A 16,471-nucleotide genomic window follows, 5' to 3' on the forward strand; every position below is an offset into this window, starting at 1 on the left:
CTACTCCCAATAGCATTTTATGTAATTTATATAGTACCACCACAATTACAGTACCAATTAATGTATTGTATTATTTGGGGATATGTATCTTTCACTAGCTTTTGTGCTCCTGAGGTCAAAGACCACGGCTTAATACACCTTTGTATTTTCTATGGCTCCTGAAAGTATAGTGTCCCTTGAGCATATGATAGTAGTCACTCAGAAAATGTTCCAGAATTCATTCATTCAGCCTACTGGTTGTCCCCCATTTAAGAATATAGACACAGCAGTGGAAGTTCCAGAGTGAAGTTGAGTCACCTACCAGTTTGAGGTGCCTGTTATCCTGTTGTTTATGTATATCTATTTTCTGATAAGCCTGGTTGATGTTTTTAAATTGTGGTAAAGTATACATAACATAAAATTTACTATTTTAACCATTTTTAAGTGTGCAGTCTAGTGGCACTTAAGCACATTCACATTGTTTTCTGTGTATCACCACCATCCATTTCCAGAACATTTTCATCTTCCCTACTGAACAATAACTCCCTGATATTCCATGCTGGTAACCACTGTTATATTTTTTCTCTATGAATTTTTCCTACCCTAGGTACCTCATTTAAGTGGAATCATACGATTTTTGTCCTTCTGTACCTGGCTCATTTCACTTAGTATAATATCTTTAAGGTTCATCCATATTATAAGTTGTGGCAGAATGCCATTCCTTTTTAAGGCTTAATAGTATTCCCTTGTACATACCCACCACATTTTGTTTATCCCTTTAACCATCGATGGACATTTTGGTTGTTTCTACCTTTTAAGCCTGGTTGATTTTTTTTTTTTTTTTTTTTTTGCCTTTTATAAAAGTAGTTTGTGTTTGTTGTAGAAATTTTTTTTTTAAAATAAATTTATTTATTTAATTTTGGCTGTGTTGGGTCTTTGTTGCTGCGCGTGGGCTTTCTCTACTTGCGGCAAGCAGGGTTACCCTTCGTTGTGGTGCATGGGCTTCCCACTGTGGTGGCTTCTCTTGTTGTGGAGCATGGGCTCTGGGTGCACGGGCTTCAGTAGTTGTGGCTCGTGGGCCCCAGAGCGCAGGCTCAGTAGTTGTGGTGCACGGGCTTAGGTGCTCCGCGGCATGTGGGATCTTCCCGGACCAGGGCTTGAACCTGTGTCCCCTGCATTGGCAGGCGGATTCTTAACCACTGCGCCACTAGGGAAGCCCCTGTTGTAGAAATTTGAATAGTGAAGAATTAAAAGAACATTTTTTTTTTTTTTCCAGTATGACCACTTGGAGATGACCACTATTAAGCTTTCGTCTTACATTTGTGACTTAATTTTCATCCTTACCCTAGATACCCTCCACTAGGTAATCTTGGTTGTCAGTGTGATCATTAGAATGAGTAGTAGTGACTTGAGGTTACTTTAATTATAGAATACTGTAAATTTAAGAAAAGAGGATTTTAAAATGTTTCGAGATAAGGATGACCTCAAAGCCTAAAAAAATTTTAATGGAAATGAGGGAAGAAAGAAAAGATCTCAAGAGAGACTGCTCTCAACCACTATATTTTTACTATTAAATAATGATAGTAGCAGTTGTCACTTGTTTTGTGCTAGGAATTTTATATGCCTTTCCTGAAAGTCTTCATAACAGTCTTAATGAATGAGGGAACTGAGGCTTAGAGGTTAAATAGAAACTAGATCCTGTAAGGCCCACTGTGCTCTACTTCTTGTTTCTAATGAGGAAGGAATAAGGGTAAAATCTCTGAAACGGTCAATATGACTCTACCAAGAACAAAAATAATCAACCACAGTTCAAATCTTTCTTCTGGCATTTAACGGGCTTCTTGATTTTAGGCAAGCTATCTAACCACTGTGTGTTTCCTCATTTGTAAAATCCTTTGAAAGGATTATGAAGATTAAAAGAGTAGTCCATTTAAAAAACAATACTTCAATAATTCTATGAAATATTTTTTCATATTTTTAACATCTCTGAAATCAGGATATATCTTTCAGTGGATGAGATGTTATAACTTAATTGGCAGAGTTTTTTTCTTTCTCAAGGTACATAAAATAATGGTGTATTGAATAATTGATGGTACCTGAGATTCAGTGAAATACAATACTTAGAACATTGCCTGCTCAGACTAAGCATGCTGTAAATATTAGCTAGCATTAACCAGTGACTACCACCCTAAGAGGGCCTTCTTGAAGTAGTCTGTTGGCTTCCCTCTGCAACGTTGTAAAATACAGTAGCATTGATGCTTAAATTTCCTCTTTAATTTGAAATTCTCATACGTTACTGGTAGGAATGTAAAGTGTTGGAGCTGGCTTTGAAAAATATTTTGGTCAAAATGGTAAACGTAGAGTTACCTTATGACCTAGCAGTTCTACTTCTACAACACTTATTTCTTTTTTAAATTTATTTTTTATTGAAAAAAAAAATGGTTAGATGCCACAAAGTAGGTGTCAGTGCCTTAACCATATGCATGTTGTCAGGCCCGAGAGCTTCTTCCATCCTTGTCGAGGGCAGTGCTAACCTTCTCTCCTTTCATACAACACATAGCAGTTCTATTTCTAGATATCTACTCAATAGAAACGAAAACGTGTCCACACAACTTGCACACAAATGTTCATACCAGCACTATTCATAACTGCCAAAAAATGGAAGTGCTCTAAATGTCCATCAACTGAATGGAAAAATTAAATGTGGTATATCCATACCACATTTGGTTATAAAAGTGATAAAAGTGCTGATATGTGCTACAAAATAGATGAACTTTCAAAACATCACGCTAAATGAAAAAGCCAGGCACAAAAAGCCACACATTGTATGATTTCATTTATATGAACATTAGAAGAGGCAAATCACAGTGAAAAAAAAGTAGACTGGTGGTTGCCTAGGGCTGGAGGAGTGTGGAGGAATGGGGAGTGACTGCTGTTGGTTACGTAGTTTCTTTTTTTTTAAATTAATTCATTTTCAAATTGTTTATTTACAGTTTATAGAAATACAATTCGTTTATTTTAATTTAATTTTATTTTTAATTAATTTATTCATTTTTTCGCTGTGTTGGATCTTCATTGCTGTGAGCAGGCTTTCTGTAGTTGCAGTGAGCGGGGGCTACTCTTCATTGTGGTGCGCGGGCTTCTCATTGCGGTGTCTTCTTTTGTTGTGGAGCACGGGCTCTAGGTGCGTGGGCTTCAGTAGTTCTAGCACACGGGCTCAGTAGCTGTGGCGCACAGGCTTAGTTGCTCCACGACGTGGGATCTTCCCAGACCAGGGCTCAAACCCGTGCCCCCTGCATTGGCAGGTGGATTCTTAACCACTGCGCCACCAGGGAAGCCCAGTTGTTGTTGTTGTTTTTTAAATAAATAAATAATTATTTTGCTGCGCCGGGTCTTAGTTGCGGCTTGCAGGATCTAGTTCCCTGACCGGGGGTCAAACCTGGGCTCCCTGCATTGGGAGTGTGGAGTCTTAACCACTGGACCCCCGGGGAAGTCCCTGTAGTTTCTTTTTGAGGTGTTGAAATGGTCAAAAATTAGATTTTGGTGATGGTTGCACAACTGTGAATGTACTAACCACCATGAAGTTGTGCACTTTAAATGGGGGCAAATTATTGTCTCAATAAAAGTGTTTATTTCCCTCTGTAGTCTGTAAATGTAAATCAAAAGTGATTGCATAGTTCTGGTTCTGTCTTAGGCACTTGATACATTATTTCATTTAATCTTTGAAATCACTATTGTATTAACACTTCCTCCTCCCACCTTTTTCAGAAAAGCAAGAAAAATGGACTAAAAACATAAGAACTGAGGTCTGTCTGATGTTTTTGCTACTAGTTCATGTTGCTCTTCAGGCCACTACTGTCTTAATTCCAGCCATACCATGTTGAAGTAACTTCAAGATTTAGAAAGGCCTTCCTTCAGTCAACCCACATTTGTCTCCCTCTGGCTTCTACCAGTTAGTTATATTTGGAATTTAGTATTCTTTTAAATATGGTACTCCTCCCATTTATGGCCGTAAGCTTTTGGAGTAGATGCTAATTAATGTTGATAAATATGTTCTAGATATTTACTATATTAGATTTGAATTTTGACTGGTAGATAATGATGGAAAGAGTGGGGAATATTTGTGTAAATTTCTTGCATAATTATGTTCACATATGTTTAATATGTAGCCTCAGGTTTAATTTTAAGCCTTCTGAGGTAAAAGTATTGACGTTAACTGTCATGTTCTCACTACTGTGCAGCTAAAATTGCACCCAGTTGAAAACTTACATTGTTTTATCTTAACATGGTTACAGAGTATTTTTTATTACTCTGCAATAAACTATTGACCTGAAGAGCAGAAGGTTTACTTCTGAACAGAGAAGATGTATCTTTGAATCAGCTGAGTATAGGATAGAAGAAGTTTGATTCAATGCATACTTTATTTATTTTTAAAATTTATTTTATTTTATTTATTTATTTTTGGCTTCATTGGGTCTTTGTTGCTGCACGCGGACTTTCTCTAGTTGTGGCGAGTGGGGGCTACTCTTCATTGTGGTGCACGGGTTTCTCATTGTGGTGGCTTCTTGTGTTGCAGAGCATGGACTCTAGGCACGTGGGCTCAGTAGTTGTGGCTCGCGGGCTCTAGAGCGCAGGCTCAGTAGTTGTGGTGCACAGGCTTAGTTGCTCTGCGGCATGTGGGATCTTCCCGGACCAGGGCTCGAACCCATGTCCCCTGCATTGGCAGGCAGATTCTTAACCACTGCACCACCAGGGAAGCCCACATACTTTATTTATTTTTAATTGCTTTACAATGGTGTGTTAGTTTCTGCTTTATAACAAAGTGAATCAGTTATACATATACATATGTTCCCATATCTCTTCCCTCTTGCATCTCCCTCCCTCCCACCCTCCCTATCCCACCCCTCCAGGCTGTCACAAAGCACCGAGCCAATATCCCTGTGCCATGCGGCTGCTTCCCACTAGCTATCTACCTTACTACGTTTGTTAGTGTGTATATGTCCATGACTCTCTCTCGCCCTGTCACAGCTCACCCTTCCCCCTCCCCATATCCTCAAGTCCGTTCTCCAGTAGGTCTGCATCTTTATTCCTGTCTTACCCCTAGGTTCTTCATGACATTTTTTTTTCTTAAATTCCATATATATGTGTTAGCATACGGTATTTGTCTTTTTCTTTCTGACTTACTTCACTCTGTATGACAGACTCTAGGTCTATCCACCTCATTACAGCTCAGTTTCGTTTCTTTTTATGGCTGAGTAATATTCCATTGTATATATGTGCCACATCTTCTTTATCCATTCATCCGATGATGGGCACTTAGGTTGTTTCCATCTCCGGGCTATTGTAAATAGAGCTGCAATGAACATTTTGGTACATGACTCTTTTTGAATTTTGGTTTTCTCAGGGTATATGCCCAGTAGTGGGATTGCTGGGTCATATGGTAGTTCTATTTGTAGTTTTTTAAGGAACCTCCGTACTGTTCTCCATAGTGGCTGAACCAATTCACATTCCCACCAGCAGTGCAAGAGTGTTCCCTTTTCTCCACACCCTCTCCAGCATTTATTGTTTCTAGATTTTTTGATGATGGCCATTCTGACTGGTGTGAGATGATATCTCATTGTAGTTTTGATTTGCATTTCTCTAATGATTAATGATGTTGAGCATTCTTTCATGTGTTTGTTGGCCACATACTTTATTTTTAAGTAAGTTGTAATAATATTCTACGAATGAAAACCCCATTAAATTAGGAAAACTCTAGCTCAGTGATTTGTCGAACTTACTATTGGAGATTAGGTTGTGAATTTTCCTCTTTTTCCTTTGTGTTATAAGTACTTTTATATATGAAATTGAGTATAAATACCGATGCTAATAGCCTTCAATGAGTCTTCCCTTCTGCACATGCATATTTAAAATAAAATAGCATTTTCTTTTGTACAATAAGTTAGTTAAAGCAGGTTTAATATTGTAACTTCCTTGAGTTCCAAGCTTGAAACTGGAAATTCCTGATGGAAATAGAGCTCACATCTACCATGAGGTGGAAGGTAAAATATTTGTTGAACTAAAGAGTGCATAAATATAGGCTGCATCCTGTGGGAGGAGATAAGATTACTGATGATGGTGTACCAATATAAATAACTAAGAATCGTCCCCTAAGAATCGTCCCCTTCCTTTATTTCAGTCTGGTAACACTGTGTACATAGTGTTAAGATTTTTGTTTCTAAATTCTTTGAGTGCTCCTCAAAGCTAATGAGTGTTGTCAAGTTACCCAGACAGTGCTAGTATTAGTTTCATTTGTAAAAATAAGGAAACTTGAATTGTTATTCATATAAGTATTTTAGTACTGTAAACCATCTCATATTTGAGTCAAGTATGACTCAAGTAGGTCATAATAAATGTCTTTGTATTGTTACTTTTATACTTCATCCCTTCCAAGTTCTTTGTACATTTTTGTTGCTATAGGTCGGGGATGGTAGTACTCTGGGAGAATGTGATGAATACAATGGATATGAATTGAGCGTAGAATGATGGGGTATATGTGGTTACCATTGGTAATATTAAGAGTTGAGAAAGAAGTGAAAAATCTAAGAAAGGAGATAGTTGATGATAAAGAATGACAAAGAGAGGAATAGATAAAAGAGTGTAAAACCACACAAAGAACTACTTAGAGAAGTTACTTACATCTGTACTGGTAGATAATGGAGTGGCCTCTTGAAAATTAATTTCTTTATTAGATTATCTGCAAATTCAAAGTTATTTATTTCTAACTGTAGATTGTAGTACAGAGAAATAGTTTAATAATTTCCTTGGTCCTGCATATAAGCATATTTGTTTTTCATGTAGAGTCTTCAGAGAATCATGTATTGAAGATTCTTCTTTAAAAAGCAAGAATAATTCACACATCCTTAGATCATCTGCCTAAATTGTAAACCTTCTGACATCTTCAGTAGTAATTTAAAATTCTGTTTTCCTCGGGACTTCCCTGGTGGTCCAGTGGTTAAGACTGCATTTCCGCTGCAGGGGGCACGGTTCAATCCCTGGGGGGATTGAACTAAGATGCCACATGCTATTTGACGTCGCCAAAATATTAAAACAAACAAACCAAAAATATATATATATAATAAATATTATTGCACATTCATTCAGTGTGAGGCACTTTAGATGCTTGGAATGCTCTACTAAGCAGGATAGACACCATGCATTTTAGAGAAGACCAGGCAAATAAGAAAGAGATGATAGAAGTGTGATCAAGTACTGTGACACAGGAGAAAGTACAGGGTGCTATAGGACAGGTCAGGAAGAAGTGATTATGGAAGCTGAAACTTAAATGATAAGTAGGAGTTAGCCAGGAGAAGAGGATATCAAGGTGTGTTATTGAAAGAAGAAATGTATGAAGACCCTGAGTCCAAAAAAAAAATTTTTTTTTTTTAAAATATGACTTGTTGAGCACTTGTATTGAATGTAGGGTAGATGTGAGATTTGAGAGCGAGGCTAGAATCAGTTTAACAGTGTGGGCTTACATAAACGGAATGAGAAGTCGTTAAAGGGCCTTAAGTAGAGTAGTGACATGAATCAGGTTTGTTTTAAAGGGCTCTCTGGTTTCAGTGTGGAGAATGGATTGGAGGGAAGAAAACTGAAGGCAGTAAAGTCAAAAACTGTTCAGTAACCCAGGTGAAGAATGATAGTCTCCTTTAAAGACATGGTGTTCTGTGGATGGAAAGAAGTAGATATCATTGAAAGCAGTAAGGTTATTTTAAGAATTAAAAAGGATCAAGGAGTGGAAAGTCTCCATTAGTTTTAAGTGTTTTGAAGTCATTGGTGAATGGAAGTGCTTTTTCAGATGGCTTGTAAGTTAGTGAGTGAATATGTGAGGAATTAAGAACAGATAGTATAGACAAGTCACAGGGAGAGAAGTGGAAGCATGATAATTCTTTTAGCTTCTTTTCATAAATAGCTTACATTTGGAGCATATATATTTTTTGAATTTTATTTTTTTATACAGTGGGTTCTTATTAGTTATCCATTTTATACATATTAGTGTACAATGTCAATCCCAATCTCCCAGTTCATCACAGCATATATTGATGAGTTAATTTTTGCAAGGTACTAGAACATAGCTTGGTTCATAGTAATTAATCTGTTTTGACCTAGATGACTATCATATATATGTGTCAGGTATAATCCTCCTCCTCCTCCTGTTCTTCCTCCAAAAGCTCATAAATAAGAGCTGATGAAGTAGATTTCATTTCAAGGTGATGTGATAGAGTTAGCATTTTCACATCGTTGATTTCTTATTCTTTCATGCTTAAATAAGTACACTCAGAATCTGAAATTAGATTGTGTGAGTTTGTATCTTCTGTTGTAAACTACTTACTTGATATTGGGTAAATTTCTTAAACTCTGAGCCTCAGTGCCTGGCAAATAATAGTAGGCCTTTAAATATTTGTCAAAAAAATTTTTAAAGTATTTAAGAAAAAAAGTGCTACAAAAAAATCAGGAGTAATCTTATAGTCACTTTCTACTTCTGTTTCCATGTACTGATTTTGCTTACTTTTTCCTTCAAACCTATTCTACACCCTTCACTCTAGAAAAATTGCCATTTACTATCTATATTTTGATTTTCTGTACTACTTTATCTACCTGAATGGATCTTAGTCCATGTTAAATTTCTCATAGCATCTAACACTATGCTACGTAATTTATAAACACCTAGTTAATTGTTGGGTTTCTTTGAGCATTTATTAAAAGGTTTAAAAAGAATGTATGTCATTGATAGCATTTGGCTCACTGAATGCTTTGTCTCCTACACCCTTCCCTTCACTTAGGCAAAATGATGTAAGTATGAGCATTTTTTTTAGCTCGAGGATTTCATTTTCTTATAGTTCTACTTAAACTATATATGTTTTACTTCTGTACTTTAAAACTCAAATGTGCTTTATATTCTAGGTCCGGTTTATCACTAAAATATGGCATCCTAATATTAGTTCCGTCACAGGGGCTATTTGTTTGGATATCCTGAAAGATCAATGGTAAGAGATTTTGAATTCACCTTCAACCCTCTCTCATATGAATTCTAAGACTGTTTAGAGTGTTAAATGTGTACTTGCCTCAAAACATAAGCATATATTATACTTTTATTTGGCAATAATTTTAAAACTAGATGAAGTCTCTTAAGTACATAAGAGAAAATATGTTACAGTTGAAATTGGAATCTATATTTAAATAGTGATTTATTAGGTAATGTCAGATGCTAGCTTTCCATCTTGAAAAATCTTGGATTTTATTTGTCGCTTTGGTAAATTTGATTTTTTGCTATCTCAGAAAGATATTTGTGAAAGACTAAAATAATTTAAGTATTGTAGTAATCAGCTCTGACTTGGATGGAACGTAGACAACGAAAACGTTAAAACGTATTAATTGAGTGCGATTAAGGTTCTAAGATTCTAAGAAGTACCTTTGTAGGTGGTATCGTCATTTGTACAGTGCTTTCACATGTTTTGTATGATTTTATCTTGGCAGGATAGTGTTTAACCACTAGGTTAAAATCGTGGCTCTGCAATTTACTCATTTTTGTGGGCTTGAGTAAATTACCTGGTCTTTTGCCTTCGTTTCCTTATTGGAAAAAATTGGGGGTTAATACCTATTTCATAGGGCTGTTGAGAAGAGTAAATGAGTTGTTTTATGTATTTCTCTTAGATTAGAGCCTGGCATATTCTAACAGTATGGATTGAACAACCAAGACGAGATATAAAAAGACATTGGGGTTGAAGAAAACAATAAGTTATGTGTTTGATTTGTTAAGAAAGGGAAAGAAATGAACCTGAATAAGCTGAAACAGGATGACAGCATTTAGCATATGGGTCACTTGGTATATTTAGTAATTGGATAAACAGACAAGAGTTGCTGGTTTTGTTTTGTTTTTCCATTCTAATAGCACACCTGAGTAAAGCCTCTCCCTCAGTAGATCATCTCTTGGGATCCAGTTTCTTGATCTGTATTCCATACTGTTAAACATTGAACATTGTGGACTAGACCTAAATTTATCTTCTGTCATTCTTTTGATTTGTGACTTTTCATAATTTATTGAATTTCTGTGCCTCCATGTTTTTATCTATAAAGTCATCTCGAAGACCCCTTATAGCTCTGTTGTTCAGTGATATTAATGAAAATTTGCAGTATTAGAGACATTGTCCTTTTTTTCACTTGGTTTCTAGGACATCAGTTCTTCTGTTCTCCCCTTCCTTTTCCCACTCCTAGACTTCTCAACTAGTTCCTCCCTCATCTCCTGGAGCTTTGTACATGAGAATACCTCAGGGCTAAGTCTGCTTTTTTCCAATCTATACTCATTTCCTTGGTGAGCTCATCTGATTTCATAACTTCACCGTTTATATACTTGCAACTCACATTTTCTGAACTCTAGACTCATGTCCTGCTGCCTGTTTAACATCTATACTTGAATATGTAATGGACATCTCAAACTTAAACATGTTGGAAACTGAACTATTTCCCCAGCCCAAAATTTACTTCTTCCCCATGTAAGTTTTGGCAGCTACATCCTTGCAGTTGCTAAGGCCAAAACTTCATCGTGATTCTTGTTTCTTCTTTCTTCTTTCTCTAGTACCTTTATACCAGAGAAATCTGCAAATCCTCTTGTTGAAACCGCCAACATTTTAGCAGCAGTTCATTACTACTACCTTGGTCCAAAGTTGCATTGCCTCTTGCCTGGACGGTTACAGTAGCCTGTCCTTCTGCTTCTGACTTTACTCAGGCTATTCTCAGCAGACAGAATGAAACCTCCACCCCTTTGAAAACAAAACTCCACACTAAAATTTTCCACTGTCTTCTCTTTTTGCTCAGAGTTAAACCAGCAGTACTACCACTTCTGATTATCTTCCTATAAATAGTTGAAAGATTATGGTGTATATAGAGAACTTGAAATTTTGTATCAGAACACTTTTTATCAGCTATTCCCATTTCCTAAGGCAGGTCAAATAGCTGAATTTAGTCTTTTCATATCTATATCATTGAAATACTAAAAGATATCAGAGACATCAGATAAAATAGGTGAGATTGGATATCCATGGGTTTGTCAGCCCCCCCCCCCTTTATTGAAGTAAATTGACATTCAGTGGATATCCCCCCCTTTATTGAAGTAAATTGACATTCAGTGGATATCTAAATGTCAATGTTTAGGCTAATTTGGAACAGTTATCTTAGAAAACAGTTTGTTAACCTTGGTCTTTATTAATACATGTGGATGGTGATTTACCTTTAATATTTAACAACTTATGTTAGTATGGGTTATTTCTTAACTTTGTAACTTACCCTGTGTGGAAGCCATATTATGTTTTTCTGCGACACCTCTTATGACTAAAGGTGTCTCTTTACCTGGGGAAGAAAATGACAACACATAAAAATTGCACTCATTGATACTGCTCTTCCAAAAGACACAAATGGGCATTAAGAGAATATCTGTATGGTTGATAAGCTGTGCTCAGCACCATTAGTCATCAGGGAAATGCAAATTCAAATCACAATTAGGTGCCACTACACACTTGCAAATGGTTCTCATGCATTGCTGGTAAGAATGTGGTTCAGCCACTCAACCAGCAGTATCTGCCAAAGCTAAATAAGTATACACCTTCACTATTGGCACAGCAGTTCTACTCCTAGGTATATATCCAAGAGAAATCCGAGAGAAATGAGTGCATATGTCCACCAAAAGACTTGTACAAGAATATTCATAGCAGATTTATTCAAACTGCAAGTCACCCAAATGTCTGTAAACAAGAGAATGGATATATAATGCTATAATCATGCAGTGGAACACTACATAGCAGTTAAAAAAAAAAAAGGCATGTTGACACAAACAACATGGATGATTCTCATAGACATGTGGAGTGGCAACAACCAGACACAAAGGAGTACATACTGTATGATTTCATTTTATGAAATTCAACATGAGTCAAAGCTAATTTTGGGTGATAGAAACTAGGACAGTGGTGGGTAGGTAGGGTCGTGAATAACAGGGGCAAGAGTGAGGCTTTCTGAGTGCTGGAAGTACTACGTATTTTGATCTAGCTGGTGGTTACCACGGGTGTATACATATATAAAAATTCATCTAGCTGTCAAGCATTTTACTCTGATTATACCTTAACAAAAAAATACAACAAAAAAGCTGCCGTTATTTTTAAGTAGCATTCAATAATGAACATAGATTATTAATGATTTTCTGGAAGATCCTTAACAGACAAGTTAGTCAACAATACACACAATTTGGTGCTTACTCTACATATTAAAGGCCCCACCTATCCATATGAATGAATATTAGCCATATTAACTGTGCTTATTGATTTTTGAGATCTGAGCAAAATTAATTTACTGAAGATAGATTTATAAAGTACTCACTTATTTTTATCCACTGATTAATTAAAATTAGCTAACACATTTTGAAATTTCATACTTCTGTTTGCCTTTTAGGATTTGTTTTTAATAGATTTATGCTAATTTTACACATTAAATGCTAAAAATATTAATATAGTATGAATTTAATCAGTTTGTGAAAAGCAAAATAAATGGAATAGAAAGTTTTATTTTTGTTTGTGTATTTTTTCACATTACCAAGTTTAGGTTTTAAAATTTATGTAGAACAAAAAGTGTACACATTTCTTTATACCATCAAAGATGTTATAGTTTCTATAGTATTTACGGTCAAAAGAATAAGTTTTGTTTTAGTGTTAATTTTATTACAGCTAATTATGAAAACATTGTCATTGTTTGCCATTGGTCTTGTGTTCAGCTTTTAAAAACTTTTCATTTAGGCTTCTTTTTAGCTTATTAATTCTTAATGGTTTATGAATACCTCCCTTGCATTTATTATGAAAGTTTTCAAGCATACAGAAGACTTAAAACTTTGCTCATTGAGATTGTTATGAATTGAATCTAAAGTTACAGCTCTAGATTTTTCCTTCAGTTTTGAGAATAAACTGTCCCTTTGCATTCCCACCAACAGTGCACAGGATTCCAATTACTCCACATCCTTGCCACCGTTATTTTCTGTTTTTTTGACAGTAGCTGTCTTAATGGATGTGAGATGGTATCTCATTGTTTCATTTACGTTTTCCTAATGATTAGTGATGTTAAGCATCTTTTCATGTGCTTATCGGCTACTGGTATATCATCTTTGGAGAAATGCTTGTTTAAGTCCTTTCTTGGTCAGGTTTGTTTTTTGTTGTTGAGTTGAAGGAGTTCTTTATATATTTCAGGTATTAACTCCCTTGTCAGATCTATGATTTGTAAATATTTTCTCCCCATTCTGTGACTGTATTCTATTCTTTTCCTCTATTGACTTTCACTCTATTGACTGTATTCTCTGCCTAGGAAGATTTAAAAAAATTTTTCTTTTTCTATGCACAGGAGTTTTTAATTTTGATGTAGTTATAGACCAGTTTCTCTATTTTTTTCTTTTGTTGCCTGTGCTTTTGCCTGTCCTTTGATATCTAAGAAATCATGGCCAACTGCTGTGTCGTGGACCTTTCACCCTATGTTTTCTACTAAGAGTTTTATAATAAGTTTAGTCTTGGGAATTCCCGAGAGGTCCAGTGGTTAGAACTCAGTGCCTTCACTGCCGGGGCCCTGGTTGGGGAAATAAGATCCCACAAGCCATGCGGTGCAGCCCCCCTGCAAAAAATTAGTCTTACGTTTAGGTCTTTCATCCATTTTGAGTTAATTTTTTTTCTGATTTTTTTAAACATTGAAGAATAGTTAATTTACAATGTAGTGTTAGTTTCAAGTGCACAGCAAAGTGATTCAGTTATACATATATATGTATATATTCTTTTTCTGATTCTTTTCCATTAAAAGTTATTATAAGATATTGAGTATAGTTCCCTGTGTTGAGTTAATTTTTATATATAAGGCATGGCAAAGGTCCACCTTCACTCTTCTGAGAGCTCATTAAGTTGTTGTTTGTTTTTCCTATCATAGTAGCTTTATTTATTTATTTATTTTAGTATCTTTATTGGAGTATAATTTCTTTACACAGTGGTGTGTTAGTTTCTGCTTTATAACAGAGTGAAGTAGCTGTACATATACATATATCCCCATATCTCCTCCCTCTTGCGTCTCCCTCCCACCCTCCCTATCCCACCCCTCTAGGTGGTCACAAAGCACTGAGCTGATCTCCCTGTGCTATGTGGCTGCTTTGCACTAGCTATCTATTTAATTGAATTAATTAATTTATTTTTTAATTTCTTGGAGTATAGTTGATTTACAATGTTGTGTTTCAGGTGTACAGCAAACTGAATCAGTTATAGATATACATGTATCCCACATTTTTGGCAAATTAAGAAAAAATGATAATGTTAGGAGAAATTGGGAGCTTCCTCCTTTTTCTTTTTTAATTTTTTTTTACTTGAAGAAGAATATTCTCTCCTTGTGCCAATGCTTTTCTTTTTTTAAAATTTTTTAATTTAATTTTATTTTTCTATACAGCAGTTTCTTCTTAGTCATCAGTTTTATACATATCAGTGTATACATGTCAATACCAATTGCCCAATTCATCACACCACCATCCCCACCCCTCCGCGGCATCCCCCCCTTGGTGTCCATACGATTGTTCTCTACATCTGTGTCTCAACTTCTGCCCTGCAAACCAGTTCATCTGTACTGTTTTTCTAGGTTCCACATACATACGTTAATATACGATATTTGTTTTTCTCTTTCTGACTTCACTCTGTATGACAGTCTCTAGATCCACCCACGTCTCAACAAATGACCCAATTTCGTTCCTTTTTATGACTGAGTAATATTCCACTGTATATATGTACCACATCTTCCTTATTCATTCGTCTGTCGATGGGCATTTAGGTTGCTTCCATGACCTGGCTATTGTAAATAGTGCAGCAATGAACGCTGGGGTGCATGTGTCTTTTTGAATTATGGTTGTCCTAGGGTGTATGCCCAGTAGTGGGATTGCTGGATCATATGGTAATCTTATTTTTAGTTTTTTAAGGAACCTCCATACTGTTCTCCATAGTGGCTGTATCAATTTACATTCCCACGAACATTGCAAGAGGGTTCCCTTTTCTCCACACCCTCTCCAGCATTTGTTTGTAGATTTTCTGATGATGCCCATTCAGACTGGTGTGAGGTGATACCTCATTGTAGTTTTGATTTGCATTTCTCTAATAATTAGTGATGTTGAGCAGCTTTTCATGTGCTTCTTGGCCATCTGTAGGTCTTCTTGGAGAAATGTCTGTTTAGGTCTTCTGCCCATTTTTGGATTGGGTTGTTTTTTTTTAATATTGAGGTGCATGAGCTGTTTGTATACTTTGGAGATTAATCCTTTGTCCGTTGATTTGTTTGCAAATATTTTCTCCCATTCTGAGGGTTGTCTTTTGGTCTTGTTTATGGTTTCCTTTGCTGTGCAAAAGCTTTGAAGTTTCATTAGGTCCCATTTGTTTATTTTTGTTTTTATTTCCATTACTCTAGGAGGTGGATCAGAAAGGATCTTACTGTGATTTATGTCAAAGAGTGTTCTTCCTATGTTTTTCTCTAAGAATTTGATAGTGCCCGGTCTTACGTTAAGGTCTCGAATCCATTTTGAGTTTATTTTTGTGTATGGTGTGAGGGAGTGTTCTAATTTCATTGTTTTACATATAGCTGTTCAGTTTTCCCAGCACCACTTATTGAAGAGACTGTCTTTTCTCCATTGTATATCCTTGCCTCCTTTGTCATAGATTAGTTGACCATAGGTGCGTGGGTTTATCTCTGGGCTTTCTATCTTGTTCCATTGATCTTTGTTGCTGTTTTTGTGCCAGTACCATACTGTCTTGATTACTATAGCTTTGTAGTATAGTCTGAAATCAGGGAGTCTCATTCCTACCGCTCCGTTTTTTTCCCTCGACTGCTTTGGCTATTCGGGGTCTTTTGTGCCTCCATACAGATTTTAAGATTTTTGTTCTAGTTCCGTAAAAAATGCCATTGGTAATTTAATAGGGATTGAATTGAATCTGTAGATTGCTTTGGGTAGTATAGTCATTTTCACAATATTGATTCTTCCAATCGAAGAACATGGTATATCTCTCCATCTGTTGGTATCATCTTTAATTTCTTTCATCAGTGTCTTATAGTTTTCTGCATACAGGTCTTTTGTTTCCCTAGATAGGTTTATTGCTAGGTATTTTATTCTTTTTGTTGCAGTGGTAAATGGGAGTGTTTCCTTAATTTCTCTTTCAGATTTTTCATCATTAGTGTATAGGAATGCGCGTGATTTCTGTGCATTAATTTTGTATCCTGCAACTTTACCAGATTCATTGATTAGCTCTAGTAGTTTTCTGGTGGCATCTTTAGGATTCTCTATGTATAGTATCATGTCATCTGCAAACAGTGACAGTTTTACTTCTTCTTTTCCAATTTGTATTCCTTTTATTTCTTTTTCTTCTCTGATTGCCATGGCTAGGACTTCCAAAACTATGTTGAATAATGGTGGTAA

At 36.0% G+C, this 16,471-nt stretch overlaps 1 protein-coding gene and 1 non-coding gene across 4 annotated transcripts in view; one reads left to right on the forward strand and one right to left on the reverse strand.

Annotated features, from left to right (window-relative positions):
- The window catches only part of UBE2K (ubiquitin conjugating enzyme E2 K), a 79,040-nt gene that overhangs the window by 46,506 nt on the left and 16,063 nt on the right, over nt 1-16,471 (forward strand). For 2 of the 3 annotated variants that reach the window (XM_067735750.1, XM_067735751.1), the window contains one exon: nt 8,923-9,005. The exons of the other annotated variant lie outside the window; for it this stretch is intronic. In XM_067735750.1, the coding sequence (XP_067591851.1) occupies nt 8,923-9,005 (83 nt within the window). The remainder of the gene's footprint in view (nt 1-8,922; nt 9,006-16,471) is intronic. 3 annotated transcript variants of the gene reach the window in all.
- Nucleotides 2,410-2,535, reverse strand: LOC137224169 (U6atac minor spliceosomal RNA). The gene has a single exon (XR_010943267.1). It is a non-coding gene; the product is annotated as a U6atac minor spliceosomal RNA (small nuclear RNA).

Source organism: Pseudorca crassidens, chromosome 4, assembly GCF_039906515.1.
Source record: "Pseudorca crassidens isolate mPseCra1 chromosome 4, mPseCra1.hap1, whole genome shotgun sequence".
Classification (NCBI taxonomy): Eukaryota; Metazoa; Chordata; class Mammalia; order Artiodactyla; family Delphinidae; genus Pseudorca; species Pseudorca crassidens.